Consider the following 16,454-nt stretch of genomic DNA (forward strand, 5'->3'; position numbering starts at 1 on the left):
AAAGAACTAGGAATAGAATAATTGTATGAGACTTTTACAGATATTTTTATTATCAACTGATAGGGCCCTGTTTCTTATCAACACCCCCTCCCGTTGCTTTCCAGAGTCATGTTTAAGCATTATATTTACTCCAAACATCTGGGCTGGTTCTGTGGCCATTACTGAGTCACCAATCCCAGAGAGGGGCTAAGGAAGCTCAAACAACCACAGAAAACCAGGAGTTTTGCCCACATCTCATTTGCCTGTTTTTTTATAATGAAACTTTAGAAAGGACAGAACCCTGTGAATTCATGCCTGGGGTGATTCTTCAGAGCCAAGTTGCCTGGCAGGGAGAAGAGTTTGATAATGCACGTAGTCACATCCGGCCAGAACATTATTATCTATAATATTGGCAAGGCCTTAGAGACAGACACTCCCTCCCTTCTTCCTCTTACTTCTACCCCCGTATTTGGAAAGGAATGAGAACCTTTTATGTATCCATAACACTCCAGCTTCCTGAAATGTTCTATTGCTGTTTTCCCATTATGTGAACAGTTTTGTTTTCCTTCTGTCTGAATACAGCATAACTTGTCATCTTTTCATATTTTCACAGTGGACAGTCTAAACGTGTTTCAGAGCAGAGTCCTCCCGATTGCAGGAGAAGTGAAAGAGAGTCCTAAATAGTGAGGTGCTCTAAGCACTCGAAATTCTCTAAACCCTGTTACCACTGTGAGTTCATACCGAGATGGTACACCCACAGGCGCAAAACCTCAACAGGGAACGTTGTTATCTCCTGTCTCAGCAGGGGTATTACAATGGAGTGGTAGTTGGGAGTCTGTGTTTGATGTGCTCATGTTGCACCCCATGAAGGAGAGGCAAAGACACTCTGAACCACCCCCAGTCTCTCTTTGAGAAAGAGCTCCCTCAGTCAACTGAAATTGATAGATCTACAGTCCCCAACCAGTGCTAAAAGGAAGGCGAGTGGCACCTGGTTATTTCTATTGACGCTATGTCATGATATCAATCACCTCAAGTGTTAACCTCCAATCAGTTGAGTAACTGATTTTCACCTAGTAGATGCAGCATCTGCTTTTAGTGGGCATGCTTAATAAAGCCATAGAGAATCTGGTAACTGTGATGTAACAATGGTTATTGAATTACTAAGAACTCAGATTTGAAAAGTAACACCAAAATGTGATGTCTGTGTTAGGATTGTTTTGCCATTCATTCCTTCAATTATTTATTTCTTCATTTAATGTTCATTTATTAAGCACTTACAATGAGCCAAGCACTTACAGGACACTGGAAATAAGTGAATAACCAATGCCCTTGAAAATCTGTAGTCTATTGGGACACAGAGTCAGAAAAATAGACAATGTTATGTAATATAGAACCCCTCTCCCACAGGGCAGTGTATGCATCAGATTAACTCCTCATTTGATATCATTGCTATAGTTTATGACAGTGCAAATAGAATTAAGAAACTAAATAGAAATAGAAACTAAATAACAATAAACATGAACTGAGTGTTCAGATAGGGCTATGCACACAGTTACATAAAATTCAGAATCCACAGAAGAGAAAGATTCTGCCTTTCCAGAACAAAAGAGGCCAGCCAACTGCACAGTGATAGATTAGGACTTCTGCAGTCGTCTCCTCTTCATTCCTTCCCAAAGTCAATTTCAAATCAATGTTCTGACTTACATTTAGAGATGTTCTAAAACAGATAAGAATAATTATAATTATTTCCATTACTGTAATTACTATGTATGTAATTACATCAGACTCTGTAAGTAGCCCCTTCACATATTATGCATTAAGTTCTCCCAAAAACATCATAAGCAAGGTATTTTTCCTTTCCATGGTACAGATGAGGAAAATAAAGATCAGGGATATTAAAGAACTTACATAGTATAGTGGCTTAATGAAAATTCTGAAATCCAAGAGACCTGAAAATCTGGTTCCAGCTGTAGCCAGAGTGTGATGCTTTAGCTGAGATGCCTTAATTAAGATCAAAAGGAGTCTTTTTGTCTATACAGAAATCATTTTTCAGAAACCATTGTAAAAATCCTGTGACATCCTCTTATTCTACGGTCCCTCAGGATTCATCTCTGTGATGTTCAGATCAATGTTGATACAGAGCTTTGGAACTTATTATCAGGTTATTTTATGGACACAACCTTGGGTGGTGCCATTTCCCTGACGCTCCCCAACGGACTGTCTTGTTAGCCCCTTGGTTCATGTGTGCACTCAGCACTTAGCACAGAGACAACAGTGCATGGTGGCAATGACTGGATTTAGGGTCAGATCTCAGGCACTGCTGTTCTGCCTTTTATTTGACTTGTACAACTGAGTTAAGTTCCATAAGTCTCAGTTTTTGCATCTATAGTACAGGTTAATAATGCCTTTCCATTCCAAGCATTCAAGATGATGGACCTTATTTTATTTCCGCAACACTCCCAGCGTACCTACTGCACACCAGATACCATATAAGCACAGGAGACGCATGTACTCACTGCCGTTAAGAGTGTTCCGAGTTTAGTGCAGGAACAGACTCACAAACAATGAAAAATACCATCCAGTAGGTGCTATGTCAGACAGCTGTCGCGAAGGTCAAATATAGTAATGTAGGTGAAAACACCTTGTGAGGTGTAAATTCTATTCAAATGGGAGCTATTATTATCCCCAAACTCTCTTCTCTTTTGTTATCAATCCCAATCTCATGTTTTCTTCACAGTTTAAATCAAGCTGGGTTCCTCCACAAAGTCTTCCTGGACATACCAGCCCACAAGCACAAAACAGCTGTGTTTTCTTTCATTGTCTCTTTACGCAATTGTGATCTGGGCTTTGTAGTGATTTCCGGGGGGAAAAGATCATTTCTTGTTTTAGAAAAAAAAAAGTCCTCTAATCTTAGTTGAAGCCCTTCACATGAAGCCTAGCAGTTAGAGCTCAGTATCAGGTGCAGTTTAGTTTTGAGGAGGTTTAAGTCCAGGTTACTGAATTATCGGTCATAAGAAATAGTTCAATTTGAAAAAGGAAACTATGTGGTGATCCAACAAAATGCCTCTGCTTGGCACACGCTCCTGCATTACATCCTTTTTCAGATGCTTTCTCTTTATGAGGACTTAAGGGGAAGTAGCAGGTGTATTAGAACCATCAGTTACTTTAATAACCCATCCTGAAAGGATATGTCACATTTTGAAAAGGCCACCTGTTGCCATTAAACCAAAGAGGGGTTAAAATAAGGCCCAGTGCTTCTCCTCCCACAAGGATTTTATTAGGGACTAAAGACCTAGAAAGAGGTGTGCTCTGGGGGAATTATCACAGAAGCATGCTCCCTCCCCAGCTACTTAAAAGAGAGGGGAAACTCCATCTCACAGGGAGGATGTTGGAAGGGTTTCATGAGAGTAAGCATGTGGAACTAGCTTCTTTGCCATGTATGCAATACACATATTAATTGAATTTTCTTTATCCATGTTACTTTAAGATTCCCCAGGCTATAAGGCCTCATTAAGCTCCACTTTATTTGCAAATCCTTCCTTGAAACTTCTTCCCCAGTGAGCAGCCTTTTCTCTGAATTCCTCTAACACCAACAAGAAAAACCTTATAGGCAAAGACAAATGTCTTTTCTTTCACAATAGTTTTTCTATCAGTATCTTCCTTTCCATCCTCATTTTCGTCACACCTGTCAGCATCTTAACACTGCATCCCTGCACTATGAAAACAAGCTCTTAAGTCTATCCCGGACACCACTATTTTTGCTTATGTCAATCTTCTTTGTTCCTCATTGCCTAGAGGACTAATTAAAGTAACAGATAAATATTAATTTGCCCTTAACATTTTCCTGAAGTAGGACCAGGACTGGGGCCAGATGAGGAATAAGGTCAACAGATAAAACTGGGGTGAGAGTTTACAGGAGATTAAGGCATGGTTCCTGCATTCAATTATTTGTGTTGAGGTCAAGAAAGAAGGTGAAATATATAAAATATTAATAGAATATTTACAGTTGAAAAATAACATACAAAAGAAGCCATGAGTATTTCTTTATATATTCATTCATTTATTGGTCAAGCATATAGATTACATCTGTATCTGACTTATTTAAATAGCAAAAGAAAGGAGAAGAAAGAAGATCCTGGTAGGTAAGGGGTGGCCAGGAAGAATTTTTAGAGTCCAAACTCTACCTTCTGATGCCTTTAAAGTCTTACTCCATCCCGACACAGGCCAAGTGCACTACTGCTTATCTCTAGAAAATTCCTTATGGATTCCTGAACTTCTGTCATTGCTGTTCCTCCTGGAAGCCAATGCCTAGCACTCTCTTTTTGTATTTTGCCATAATCTACTAATTATTCAAGGCCTATATGTAATCTGTCTCCCATAACCAGGCAGCATACCCTGGCCAGGCCCTCCCCTCTTGCTGGAAATGGTTTCTTCCTCTTGAAGGTTTGAATCCCTTGTTATCTGTACTCTACAGAAACTAAATGAGCTGCTTGTTCCCGAGCCCCACCATTCCTCAATCTCCTCACACTTAGCACCATTCCAACCTGCCCATCTGCTTCCTCATTTCACAGTCCTAGGAAAAAGAAAAACTTCTTTCTATAACAATACTGTGAGTAACTCATATCGTTAGCCTTCTTCTGTATGTATCTTCTTTCTTGGATTTGATTTTACCCTCTTCGAGGAAAGTCTTTTATACCAATAACTCTCAGCCACAATATCAAAAAGCATTGATGAATAAAATCATTTGTTGTGAAAGTATCACATGTCATTAGTTCCCAAATTAGTTAAACTACCAACTAATGGTGCAGATGTAAGGTTATGCTTACAATTATTTTCATTTACTGGTATTCCAAATAATTCAGAGGGGAAATGACAGAACTATCAGGGTAGGAATCAAGTGTGCTACATATAGGACAATTGTCTTTTATTAGATGACAGCATAAAAAAAAAAAAGGCTAAAAAGGCCATACAATATGAATTTATATGGTTGTAAGCTTCAAGTGCCTTCATCATCAAGGCATCCATTCATTATCCTTGACAAACGTAGGGGCTTGTCACCCTGTGCTATTTGAGTTAATGACCAAAGAGAGATATATAGGGTGCTTTCTTGAGATTGCAAAGTATATGATTAAGAAGTATAGACATAGAGTAACAGAGACTATCAATCAAAGGACTATCTACTTAAAAACACATATCATCACCAGGTAGCATCTGAGGCTTGTCTTCCATGGAATAAGGAGAACTCCTCGCTTCAAAAAGCAAATTAGAGACAGTGTACTGTCATGGAAAAATGGAACTGGAAATTATGATATGGTATTAGTTCCACTTTGCCATTTCCTAACTGTGTAATGTTGGGCAAATCACCTAATCTCACTGAGCTTCAGTTTTATCATTTTTGAAAGGGGAATAAAGATGTTGATCCTATCTACCTTCAACAATCAGAGTGTTCCTAAAAGTGCTTTATAAAGCACTACGCAAATATAAGGTGCTATTGTTTTGATTATGTGTCTGTATTAGGTGATTTAGTCCTTGACTTCATTTCCATTTACTCGAGTGTTTTTCTCTCTACATACATCTCTAATGCATATATCATCATAGCCATTTAAATTGCTTTTGTCAGTGAGATAGCTATCTACATCCATTTGTGCTGTAACTGGGGAAATTTATATAAATGATTCTGCCATATTCTTATATATGATGGTGTATTTTTCAGTGTAATTGTCAAAATCAAGACATTAGGTTTTAAGTGAGGCTCAGAAAGAACTGTTTCCACCTAATTTAGAATGTCTGAATATAAACAATATCAAATTCCTCAGTATCTTTTAAAAGCTGTATTTCACTTCGTAATTTAAAGCAAATTTTTGCAAGTAAAAATGTATTGATAAACAGTTGAGTAAAGTAAGCATAAACTGGAACTGCAATTGCAAATTTCTGTTTATAATATTCTTAATTCATGAAATTCTCTTATTGACCTAATGGTTTTCTGATGTCATTCCAAAGATATATGTGCTAATGATGTTCCAAGGTTTTTTTTGTTTTGTTTTGTTTTTAATACTTGTTGTATTAGGAAGCTTAAAATCAAAGTATACCTCTCTCCTGCCTACCCCTCAAGCCCCAAATCTCCGAGAGGTTTAGTAATTAAGATAACCTTTTCATAAAAAGAATTTGTTAATTTTCAGAAAACACATTTGCTTATTCTGATGCTCTGAAACCACAACTTATGAAAGTATTAATAAGCCACGTAACAAAAGAGAGAATAAGGACTTAGTTTTGTTTTTTTTCCTATTCAATGAAATACTCTGAGAATTTTAATTGCTTATATGCTATTAAGAAAACGCTAAACAAGTTCTGAGGAAAACACCACACAGACCATTCAACAGCCATTTAAAATAAATGCAAAAATTCTAAATTCCATAGACTTTTTGATGGCAAAACTCTCTCTGTATTAACATTTGCTTCCTAATGATGGTGTGCCATGGGAAATTTCTCTGCAGGTTTGGGCAGATGGATAGAGAAATGGGGAAAAGTCATTAAGCTGGCATTCAGAAGTGGCTTAAATTAAATAAATTATTTGTGTCCTACATAGAAAAGAAGAAGGAGGAAAATAAACTTGTGAGAAAGCTGTAAGATGTCATTGTGGCAAACCCCAAATATAAATAAATAAATAAATAAATAAATAAATAAATAAATAAACAAACAAACAAACAAACAGGCAGGCCTGGTGGCTCAGGCGGTTAGAGCTCCATGCTTCTAACTCCGATGGCTACCGGTCTGATTCCCACATGGGCCAGTGGGCTCTCAACCACAAGGTTGCTGGTTCAATTCCTCGAGTCCTGCAAGGGACGGTGGGCTCCGTCCCCTGCAACTAAGATTGAACTGGGCACCTTGAGCTGAGCTGCCTCCCGGATGGCTCAGTTGGTTGGAGTGCGGGCTCTCAACCACAAGGTTGCCAGTTCAACTCTCGCAAGGGATAGTGGGCTGTGCCCCCTGCAACTAGAAACGGCAACTGGACCTGGAGCTGAGCTGCGCCCTCCACAAGTAAGACTGAAAGGACAACAACTTGACTTGGCAAAAAGGCCTGGAAGTATACACTGTTCCCCAATAAAGTCCTGTTCCCCTTCCCCAATAAAATCTTAAAAAAAAAAAAAAAATACACAAAGAAACCCTAGCCCTCAACAAACATTATAGAAATGTTTTGTTTTGTTTTCAGAAACAATGAGCAAATTTAATAAACAATAAAACAATAGATTAATTACATAATATTATATTTGGCAAAAAAGTTAATTGGTGCTTGGAAACAGCAAGAAGGTTTTTTAGTGTTTTTGTTATTCATTATTGTTTTGGCCAGTTTGTCCTCCTTTACAGATGTAAACAACAATTTGTCCTGTCTCTCGTCCATTCCTCTTTCCTCCTCCTTCTTTTCCAATGTCCGGAATACTCAGTGGGTAAGGTGAAGTGTTATAGACAGGTAAGGAAAAGTTCCCTTTCCTTTTTCTTACCTCAGGCCTCTTAGACATATGTATAATCCTGATGCTTCAAAAAAAAAAAATTCTCAGCCTAAGTAATAATAAACATTGTATCTTGATTGAATGAAGGTTTGATGGTGATAAATAATGCCTTGCAGAGGTGCTTTGCTTAATAAAGTACCCTCATGTGTATTACTCTTTGGGATCCTCCCAGAAATCATGTGAGGAGGGCAGGCGATGATTACTTCTTCTATTTTTCACCAATAAGCAAAGAATCTCAAAGTGTTAAGTGATTTGCCCAACGTCACTCAGATTTTGGACCCACATTCTGGGTCTACTGCTATACTGCCTCAATAAGCTTTCATCTCTGAGAAGTTTCACTAAAACGGATATATATGAATTACAAAAAAGGAATAAACACTTCTTTTGTGATTTTCATGGTAAATATCAAGACCTGTGCTTTCATTCTTAATGAAATTTCTTTTATCTGTATACACTGAGGACTATTCAGTACAGTGAGTTATATAAAAAATAGATATATCCAGAAGACAAAAAGAGAATTTCCTTAATACTGAATTATTTTTAAAGCTTAATTCTAACAGGAAAAATAACTCAATATGATTTTTTTAAATGAAATGCGTTTATCCATTCAAACACTAGCCCCAAAGTATTATTGACCACTTACTATGTTCTATGCAATGCACTGGGTATTATGGACATAGCAGGCAACAAAGAACCCTCTGCCTGTGCCTTCATAATGCTCCATCCAGCAATAAGAAGCACATATGGCAAAGAGTTATCAAGTGCCTAATGCAGGGACTATGGGAACCTAACCTAGTCAGGGGTGGGGTCAGGAAAGCATTCTTCAAGGAAAGGCAATTAAGGCGACATTAAAAAAAAAAAAAAAAAAAAATAGGAAGTACTTAGGCTAAAAGGAAGAAAAGGCAGAGAAGACTGAGCACAATGAAAGAGCATTTCAGGAAGAAGCAAAATGTGGAAAAGAAATGATGTGGAATTTAATGCAGTAGATGTGCTTGTGCAAGGATACAACTCAGGATGAGAAGACAGGCCACAGATCAAACCATACCGAACTCCAATTTTTGTTAAAGTTGGTCAGGTTAAAGAGATACAACCAGAAATATTTATGAATTTACCATATATTTCACTTTGCACTGAATTCTCTCTTCCTCAAACCAGAGCTCAAAACAGCACGGAATATTGTTTTTATTTTCTGAAGTGTAGTATCCATAAGGAATGTAAAAACTAATCCTTACATACCATCTTACCAAACCCTTTTAAAGAGATTGTTATTTTCCAAGCATCCAGGCTGGCAGATCCAGAATTAGAACCCAGATTTTAGGATCCTTTGTCCATTGCTTTTTCCAGAACACCACGCTATGGCCCTGTTAGCTTGAGAATCCTATCCATCCATCAAATGCTTATTAAGATTCTGCTGTGTCAATGAACAAGACAGATAGGTTCCCTGTCTTCATGGAAACTACATTCTACTAATAAACAGCCTAATGTCATAAGTTGCTTTTACAAAAAGGTTTCTAGTTGTAGAAAAAAAAGTCTTTTATTACCTAAGAAATGAAAAATGAAGTACTCAGATTTGGACTCCATTTCTCTGGCATCTCCTCTGTCCATTTCCATTGTTACTCAGAGTGTCTGGTGCTCTCTCTCCCACATGACAATGGGCTCTGTGAGCAAAGGCCTAGATGGGAAGGATGTCAATATTTCCTGCAGATTGGTTTGTTAGGATAGTTTCCTTCTCACACATTCATCCAAAAGTTTTACAATCTGCTGTCACGTTTTTGGGCATGGCTACATGTGATCCCAAAGACTGTCATTGTTTACATCCAAAGTTATGTGCCATAAAAACTTTTCTGTGCCAGGAGCTAGAACTTGCCTAGAGTAAAACTTGGAGAATAAATCCAGTTATACTTCTAGCTTCTACACCATGTTTTATATTGAAAGTGGCCTCAGAGACCTGAAAGATTAATTGTCCTCCCAACATGCTTGTTTCTTATCCTATAGGTAGGAGAGAAAGGGGTTTGTTGGCAACTACCCTCCCAATCAAATCCCATAAATAACCTGGCCCATTTCTTCTGTGTCATGTTCCAGGAGTTAGTGCACACCTGGGAAGAAGAAAAGTAATACACTAAAAACATAAAAGGTGGCAGGTCAAATTAATACAAAACTTCAAAACAAACCCTGAAACTCTCCTGGAAATGGAAGGTAACAGGTTGGCAGGGCCCTTTCTGCTACTGGAGATGCACAGCAACCTCCAAACCTGGAAATAATCTGTCCATCCTTTTCAGAAAGAGGGGTAGGAGTGAAGGACATCTCACATTCCAGAATTCTGAGTATCCCAGGTTGCAATATGTTGTATAGACTGAATGGAATGAGAGTTCAAAGGAAGAAGTGGAGAAAGGAAGACCACAAAGTGGAAATGGACAGATGAAGAAATGGAAAGGGAAGCAGTGGGGAAAAGAGGCAGAAATCATTTTGTTACAGGGGCTGCAGAGACCATGGTCTGTTATCAAGGGAGTTGGGTGTCTCAGGCAGAGTAGATCTGGCAGTTGCAGTCAGACAGCCCCAAGGTAGGGGAGCTCCAAACATAATTCAGTCCCTGCCTGGCAAAGGCAGGTCAGCCCTCTGTTTAGGCCTTCTCCAGGAGGCCAAGGGAGTAATAGGAACCCAGAGAGAAAGGACAGCTTCCTGTTAGAGTTTCTCAGTTTGTGAAATACCTGTTGCAGAATCTCTTTAGATAGCAGGGGTGCCAAATGCTTGTAAAATGCATCAATCATTGGAACCCAATCCAGATTATCAGAATCTCTTGGGGTCCTGCCCTGGGATATTTGGTAAGAGCTCTAGATGAGTTTTATGCACAATTGAGTTTAATAATCTCTTGCTGAGATGATAAGATTGGGTGGCCAAAGCCTTTTGTCCACAGACTGCCCAAAGCTATCTCTTGGTCATCTAGAACACAGCTATCTGGACATAACAGACCCCTAGTTACAGAGATCTTGAATTCCTTTGTGATGAGAAATCACACCCAGATCTCTCCATGTGCCATCCCTGAAGGTTAGGCCCCATCCTCTTCTGACCATACATGAGGTTCCTAACAGAGAGGCTGTAGCTTCAGAGGCTGTTGTGTCATTTTTTGCAGTATATCAGTCTCTGAGGCTGAAGCACCAATTGCATCCTCATCAGAGAAGCTTTCACACCCCAGGATGGAACCAAGAAGGGAAGAGGGAAAAAGGCCTTTAGAAGTCATGCCTGTCAGACAACACTTATCAAGACCCTAATTTGAAAGCAATATGCTAGGTGCCAAAGGCAATATACTGCATATTCTCTCAGGATTGTTATTTCAAGTTTTAGACCTAAAATAAATGTGTGAGGAAAATTTCTGTGAAATAGAAAAGTTCTAATTAATTATAACTTCCTGTATGTTTACTGAATTTGTATTTTCCAGCAGATAAGCCAGACTAAGTAAAACTATGTTCAAAGTCAAGAGTTCAGACAAAAATCCCTAGTTAAATACACCAACCATTGGCCTTGCTGAATAAAAACTGAACTGGAACCACTGTCTACTTCCTGGTAACCCTTGACTCTTACCTCTTCTCTCCCCTTTGATGACTAGGTTGGTGAGTTGAGGTCCTAGTTCTGACGTTTCCTTTCAGAGGCTGCCAACTTTAGGAAGCCTTCGGCCTGTACCAAGCACTTCTGGACTCAATCACAATACTGCAAGCCCTCGTTTCCATGTTTGCAGTATAACCAGCTGTTGGACTCCCGGGTGGGCTAAGAACTATTGCGGAACCCATAAATACTCCTTCATCCTAATAACCCCTTTGACACCCTTTCGTGGAAATGATAAACGGAAGGCCAGATATAAGAAAGAAGCCTTAAATTACAAAGAAAATCCACTTCCAAGGTCTCTTTTCATGGTGTCCTTTTGATGCCTTATTTCCTGATAGAACAAAGAAAGTCCTTTCCAATCCAAGCCCCATAACCACCCACCACTGGGAAAACCTGCCCGGGACCTCGGGACCTTGCTGAGTCACATCTGTCTTTCTTCTCCCCGCAGCTCCAATGGAAAATCCGTCACTTGGGCCCAGAACGAGAGGAGCAGCCGAGGGCAGCACCTGTGGCAGAGGCTGTCGATCCACATCAACAAGAAAGAGAATCCCAATCAAACGGCCGTCATCAAGCCCTTCCCCAAAAGCACGGAGAGCCGCGGCCTGAGCGCGGGAGGCGCGGGCGCGGGCGCCAGCGCCGGGGTCACGGGCAGCGCTAGCTGCTCGGCGGCCGCTAATACCGGCGGGTCTGAGCCTCCAGACGCGGGCTCCAAAGCTCTGTACGAGGGAACGGAGACCGAGGAACGCCTCCCCGCGCCGGTGCGCCCGCGCTCGCCGTCTCCCATCAGCACCCTGAGCCACCGAGCGGGCTCAGCCAGCCGCACCGACGACGACGTGCCGTCGCTGCAGTCGGAGCCCGCGGCGCGCAGCAGCTCCTCGCAGGGCTCGCTCATGGAGCAGATCAGCAGCGTGGTGACCCGCTTCACCGCCAACATCAGCGAGCTCAACTCCATGATGCTGTCCACCGCGGCTCCTGGCCCCAGCGTGGGCGCCCCGCTCTGCTCTTCCTATCTGATCCCCAAAGAGATCCAGCTGCCCACGACCATGACGACGTTCGCCGAAATCCAGCCACTGCCGGCCATCGAGGTCACGGCTGGCGCGCAGCCCGCTGCAACCGCCACGCCGGCTGGGGGCGCTGCCTGCGAGACCCCTGCGGTCGGGCCTGAGGCCGCGGCTGCCAAGCCGGACCTGGAGGAGTTAGTGGCTCTCACCCCTCCGTCCCCCTTCAGAGACTCGGTGGACTCGGGGAGTACAACCCCCAACTCTCCAGTTTCCGAGTCGGCCCTCTGTATCCCATCGTCTCCCAAATATGACACACTGATCATAAGAGATTACACTCAGAGCTCCTCGTCTTTGTGAATGACATTGGAAACCACGCTGGATTCTGCGAACAGAGCTGAGACAGCCGGTGTTCACACAGACACGGGGACAAGCATAGTCGCCTGGTTAAGACCTGAGGTGGAAGATGCCTAGTAAACCCGTGGTGGAAACATGAGATTAACAGTGCTTATTTAATTAACATCAACCGACCGACGAAGACACCAACTACAAATCTTTTGGCAGATTTTCTTCTAGTGGCCTTAGAAAACATGGGCTTTTAAGAAACACTGCTTATATTTTTGAGGGCTGACAAGGAGTCTGTTGAAACAGTTACATATCAAGTGCTTTGCTCTAGGGAAGCAATGAGTGTGAAACAGCATAATGGAGGAGGGAAAGCATAGTTAATAAGCAATTGTAAAATGTTTTGTTTGTTTACTTTAGTTCTTTTCCCAGAAGATTCTTTGATTCATCAAACATGAATGTACATTTTCTAACAAACTCAAAATCTGGGACCAAAACGTTAAGCTTTCTCTCACCCTTTTTATTTTTATTTTTCTTTCTTTTGTTTTTCCTTTAAAGACCTTGAAAAACAGTAACTTGGGCCCGGTATTAACTGAGGCATTGTGAATGTGTCCCAGACATATCACACAACTGGATAATGACTGCTGCGCTGATGTATGCAGGGCTTTTTCCAGAGACTTTCCTCTCCAATTTGATTGTGAAATCCTCTTTCAAAAGCCTGCATCCGGGATTCCACCTAGTTATTTCAATTCACCTCCATTAATCAACAAAACCAGTGGAAGATTTCTTGACTATTTCACCATGTTGCCAATCAATACTGGAGTAGCAAAAAAATATTTTCTGGAATACTGTTTTGTAATTCCCTCACTGAGGTGCGTTGTGTAGCTGGAAATTCTCTTTATAATAATAATAATAATTCTTAAGCTCCAGCTAAGCTATCTCTTTCATAAAATGTGGCCACTCCTCCTTATGAATGCTGTTCCGTTAGCATTGCCAGTTAAAATATTAACATATGCATTTGGGCTCTTCATTCCTTTCTTTTGAGAACCTGATGCACAAAAAGCTCCTGTGTTCCTTCCAAGTCCCACCACTGGAAGAATGGTCCATGGACCCAATGGAGACATTGTCTTGATTGTCATGATCATAGGGACTGTTCAAAAAAATTAATGCAGTCTTAACACACTGGAAAACTTAAACTGTGTCAAGTCGGCTTAGCAGAAATTTAGCCATGCCACTGAGCAATCATTTTAACTTTTCTTGGCTGCTTAAACAGGGCAGCTATGAACTGTGACAAATGTAGAATATTTTTTCAAAGCAATACAAAATACTAAAAACAGAGGAACCTTAATAAATATAAACCACACAATCTTTCTTAGCCATTCCAAAAAGAGACAAAGCGATTATTATTTTCCTTTTAAAAGTAATCATTAACATGATTTTGTATACTTCATACTGTCACTTTTTAAATACTGCACAAAAGAGATTTAAAGTTATAATAGAAATACATGTGCTTTGATAGCTTAATAGATAGAATTCATAGCTCAAGACATGCATTTACTATCATCTCCTTCTTCCTCCCATTACAGCTATCCTCAGGTGCCATTTTTATTTTTTTAAATAAGGATAGTAATAAAAGGAGGAGGTGTCCTATAAATTCAAAGTTCAGTTGACCGAGCCTTATACTAAAGAGAGCCTTATGAAAAAGATTTGCTATGAGGCAGAAGTGTATTTTTGGAAGAGGGAAAAATAAGTAAAACCTTTTCATTTTGCTCAATATCCTTATTTTGGTATATATTTTGTTATTTCACCTCTACTTAAAGAATTAAGAAATGGAAGTATATCCATTGGAAAAATTTAACATTCTCCACTTTTAAAAGCTATTATAAACATACTGCTTGATTTTCTTTTCCTGATATCTGTTCCTAGATTACATTTTAATCAAATATCCCAATATGAACTATTGAAAGCTAACATTAATTTACTAAAATATACATTAAATTGAACCTTCTATGACAGATTTGAAAGTAACATCATCAGATCACCCTGATCCCAAATATTATAATGAGACCCTTGAAACAGAGCAAATCTAAGTTTTATGGCTCTATTGAAAGCAATGCTTGCCTCTACTTCAAAAAACTGTAAATATTTTGATGTATTATTATCCCTGGAACCTCATCAAAAGAACATTCACCTGGGGATTACTGTCTTGACTTGTTAGACATTGAAAGCTTTCTCAGTATGCTCTACTATCTAAGTTTTAAAATTTGTCTCATAAAAGCCTATGTTGATTTCCATTTTGTTCTCAAGTACAGGTTTCACTGTATTGACCAATAGACGGACATTTTTTTGAACTTTATCCACGATCAAATTCCTTTTCTAACTTTTTGTAACATATTTCTTTAAAAAGCACACTACTTTATGAAAAAATTCATTAGAAATTAAAATTCAATGAAAATAAATTAGCATGTGATAATTCCATATGAAATTATAGTCAACTGTAAGAAAAATAATTTATCCAATTAGAGTACAAGATGCACTTTTCTCTGTATTTCTATACCCTTTGCCATTTCATTCAATACATTGTATAATACATACTATTAGTAATGCATTCTTGAGATCTTTTATTTTGGAATGATGCTAACTCTGTCTCTTTGCCAATTCTAATACAGGTTCCAAGTAATAACTCTACAATACAAAGCGAACTGAAATTCATTCTAGGGCTAGGATATGAACTTCACAACTCATTTGGGTACCTATTTTCATTGAATTTCCTTGAAAACAATCTGTTCCTGGTGCCCAGTGATAATTCAGTCGGGACTAAAAGGAAGGGGAAAGTACAGTGAAATACTAAGTTTCAGAAAAGTGGCCCTAAAGAACAATTTGGTCCCAGGAAGAAAAGAAGAAGACAAAGGAAGAAGGAAGAAGGAAGAAGGAAGAAGAAGAAGAAGAAGAAGAAGAAGAAGAAGAAGAAGAAGAAGAAAGAAGGAAGAAGGAAGAAGGAAGAAGGAAGAAGGAAGAAGGAAGAAGGAAGAAGGAAGAAGAAAGAAACCTGGTTTGATCAAGTTATACGGACTATCTAAGCAGTCTACTCATTCTTTGATGTTGGGAGAGGAGTGGGGTCAGCCTAAGAAGACCATATCTGGATTGGGAAGAACTATCTCTCTAGGTTAGGGGTGGGGGACAGAAAGGGAGTGTAGAAAGGAGAACCACATGAGATTTGACTGAAGCAAAACAGAGAAGCAAATCCCAAATGTGCTAAGCCTTGATAGTAACAGTCTTCCCCAAGCTAATGTTGTTGCCAGCAAGTGATCAGGACCACTAGGAGCTATTTCTGACTGTAAATGAATTGTATAATGGCTCTGCTGCAGTTCTGTGACTTTCAAGCCAGGAATTAAATACTTATTAAGAAAAAAATAAAAAACATTTCCTATGCTAGTCTCCCAGCAAAATGTACATGTTTTGGAGACTTCAAAGGTATTATCTGAGTTCACATTTAGCCACAGCTTATTAATAACCCTCAAGCTGTCAGAATCTCTATAGTTACCATTTACAATTTTATACTGTGAAAAAATACAGATCAGTGAAAAGCATAAAGATAAATCAGAATTTAAAGAGGGTCTGAGGCCTGGGAGATTCTCTATCTGTTGAAGAATGAGGCATGTATAAAATAGTTGGCTGCATTGCACTGATCTTCCCAATGTGAACAAATATACTATGTATATTGTGTGTATTTCTAGATTTCAATGGCAGCTGCTGGTGGTGTTGTAATTAGAAAATCTATATAGAATATAGATGTTTTAGGGAGGTGGTGCCAATCCTAAAAGATTTGTGTGGGCTACAAGTGCTTGTACTTACTTTTTTCTGCACTTACAACTGATTCGGTTTTAAAATTGTGTGCGCGTATCTGTTTTTCTGTTGTTGCAGCTTGTACTATTAAAACAATAGAGAATGTTAAATTATTTTGATGTGAATTGCAAATGATTTTTTTCATAAAGTTTAACATTTTTATCAGTATTGTTTCTCTTTG

The 16,454-nt window shown here is 39.4% G+C and overlaps 1 protein-coding gene across 6 annotated transcripts in view; it reads left to right on the top strand.

Annotated features, from left to right (window-relative positions):
• GRM5 (glutamate metabotropic receptor 5) overlaps positions 1-15,375 on the top strand; it is a 457,668-nt gene extending 442,293 nt beyond the window's left edge. For 4 of the 6 annotated variants that reach the window (XR_012497441.2, XR_012497444.2, XR_012497443.2 and 1 more), the window contains 2 exons: positions 11,536-13,299; positions 15,097-15,375. Coding sequence is in view for 2 of the 6 variants with exons in the window: in XM_074335624.2 (XP_074191725.1) it covers positions 11,536-12,445 (910 nt within the window). In the remaining 4 variants the exon portion in view is untranslated. Of the gene's footprint in view, positions 1-11,535 lie in introns of all 6 variants that reach the window. The other 2 variants (XM_074335624.2, XM_074335623.2) reach the window with 1 other exon arrangement.
• The last annotated feature ends 1,079 nt before the right edge of the window (positions 15,376-16,454 follow it).

This window comes from Rhinolophus sinicus, chromosome 14 (genome assembly GCF_057876585.1).
Source record: "Rhinolophus sinicus isolate RSI-liver-muscle chromosome 14, RSI-T2T, whole genome shotgun sequence".
Lineage (NCBI taxonomy): Eukaryota > Metazoa > Chordata > Mammalia > Chiroptera > Rhinolophidae > Rhinolophus > Rhinolophus sinicus.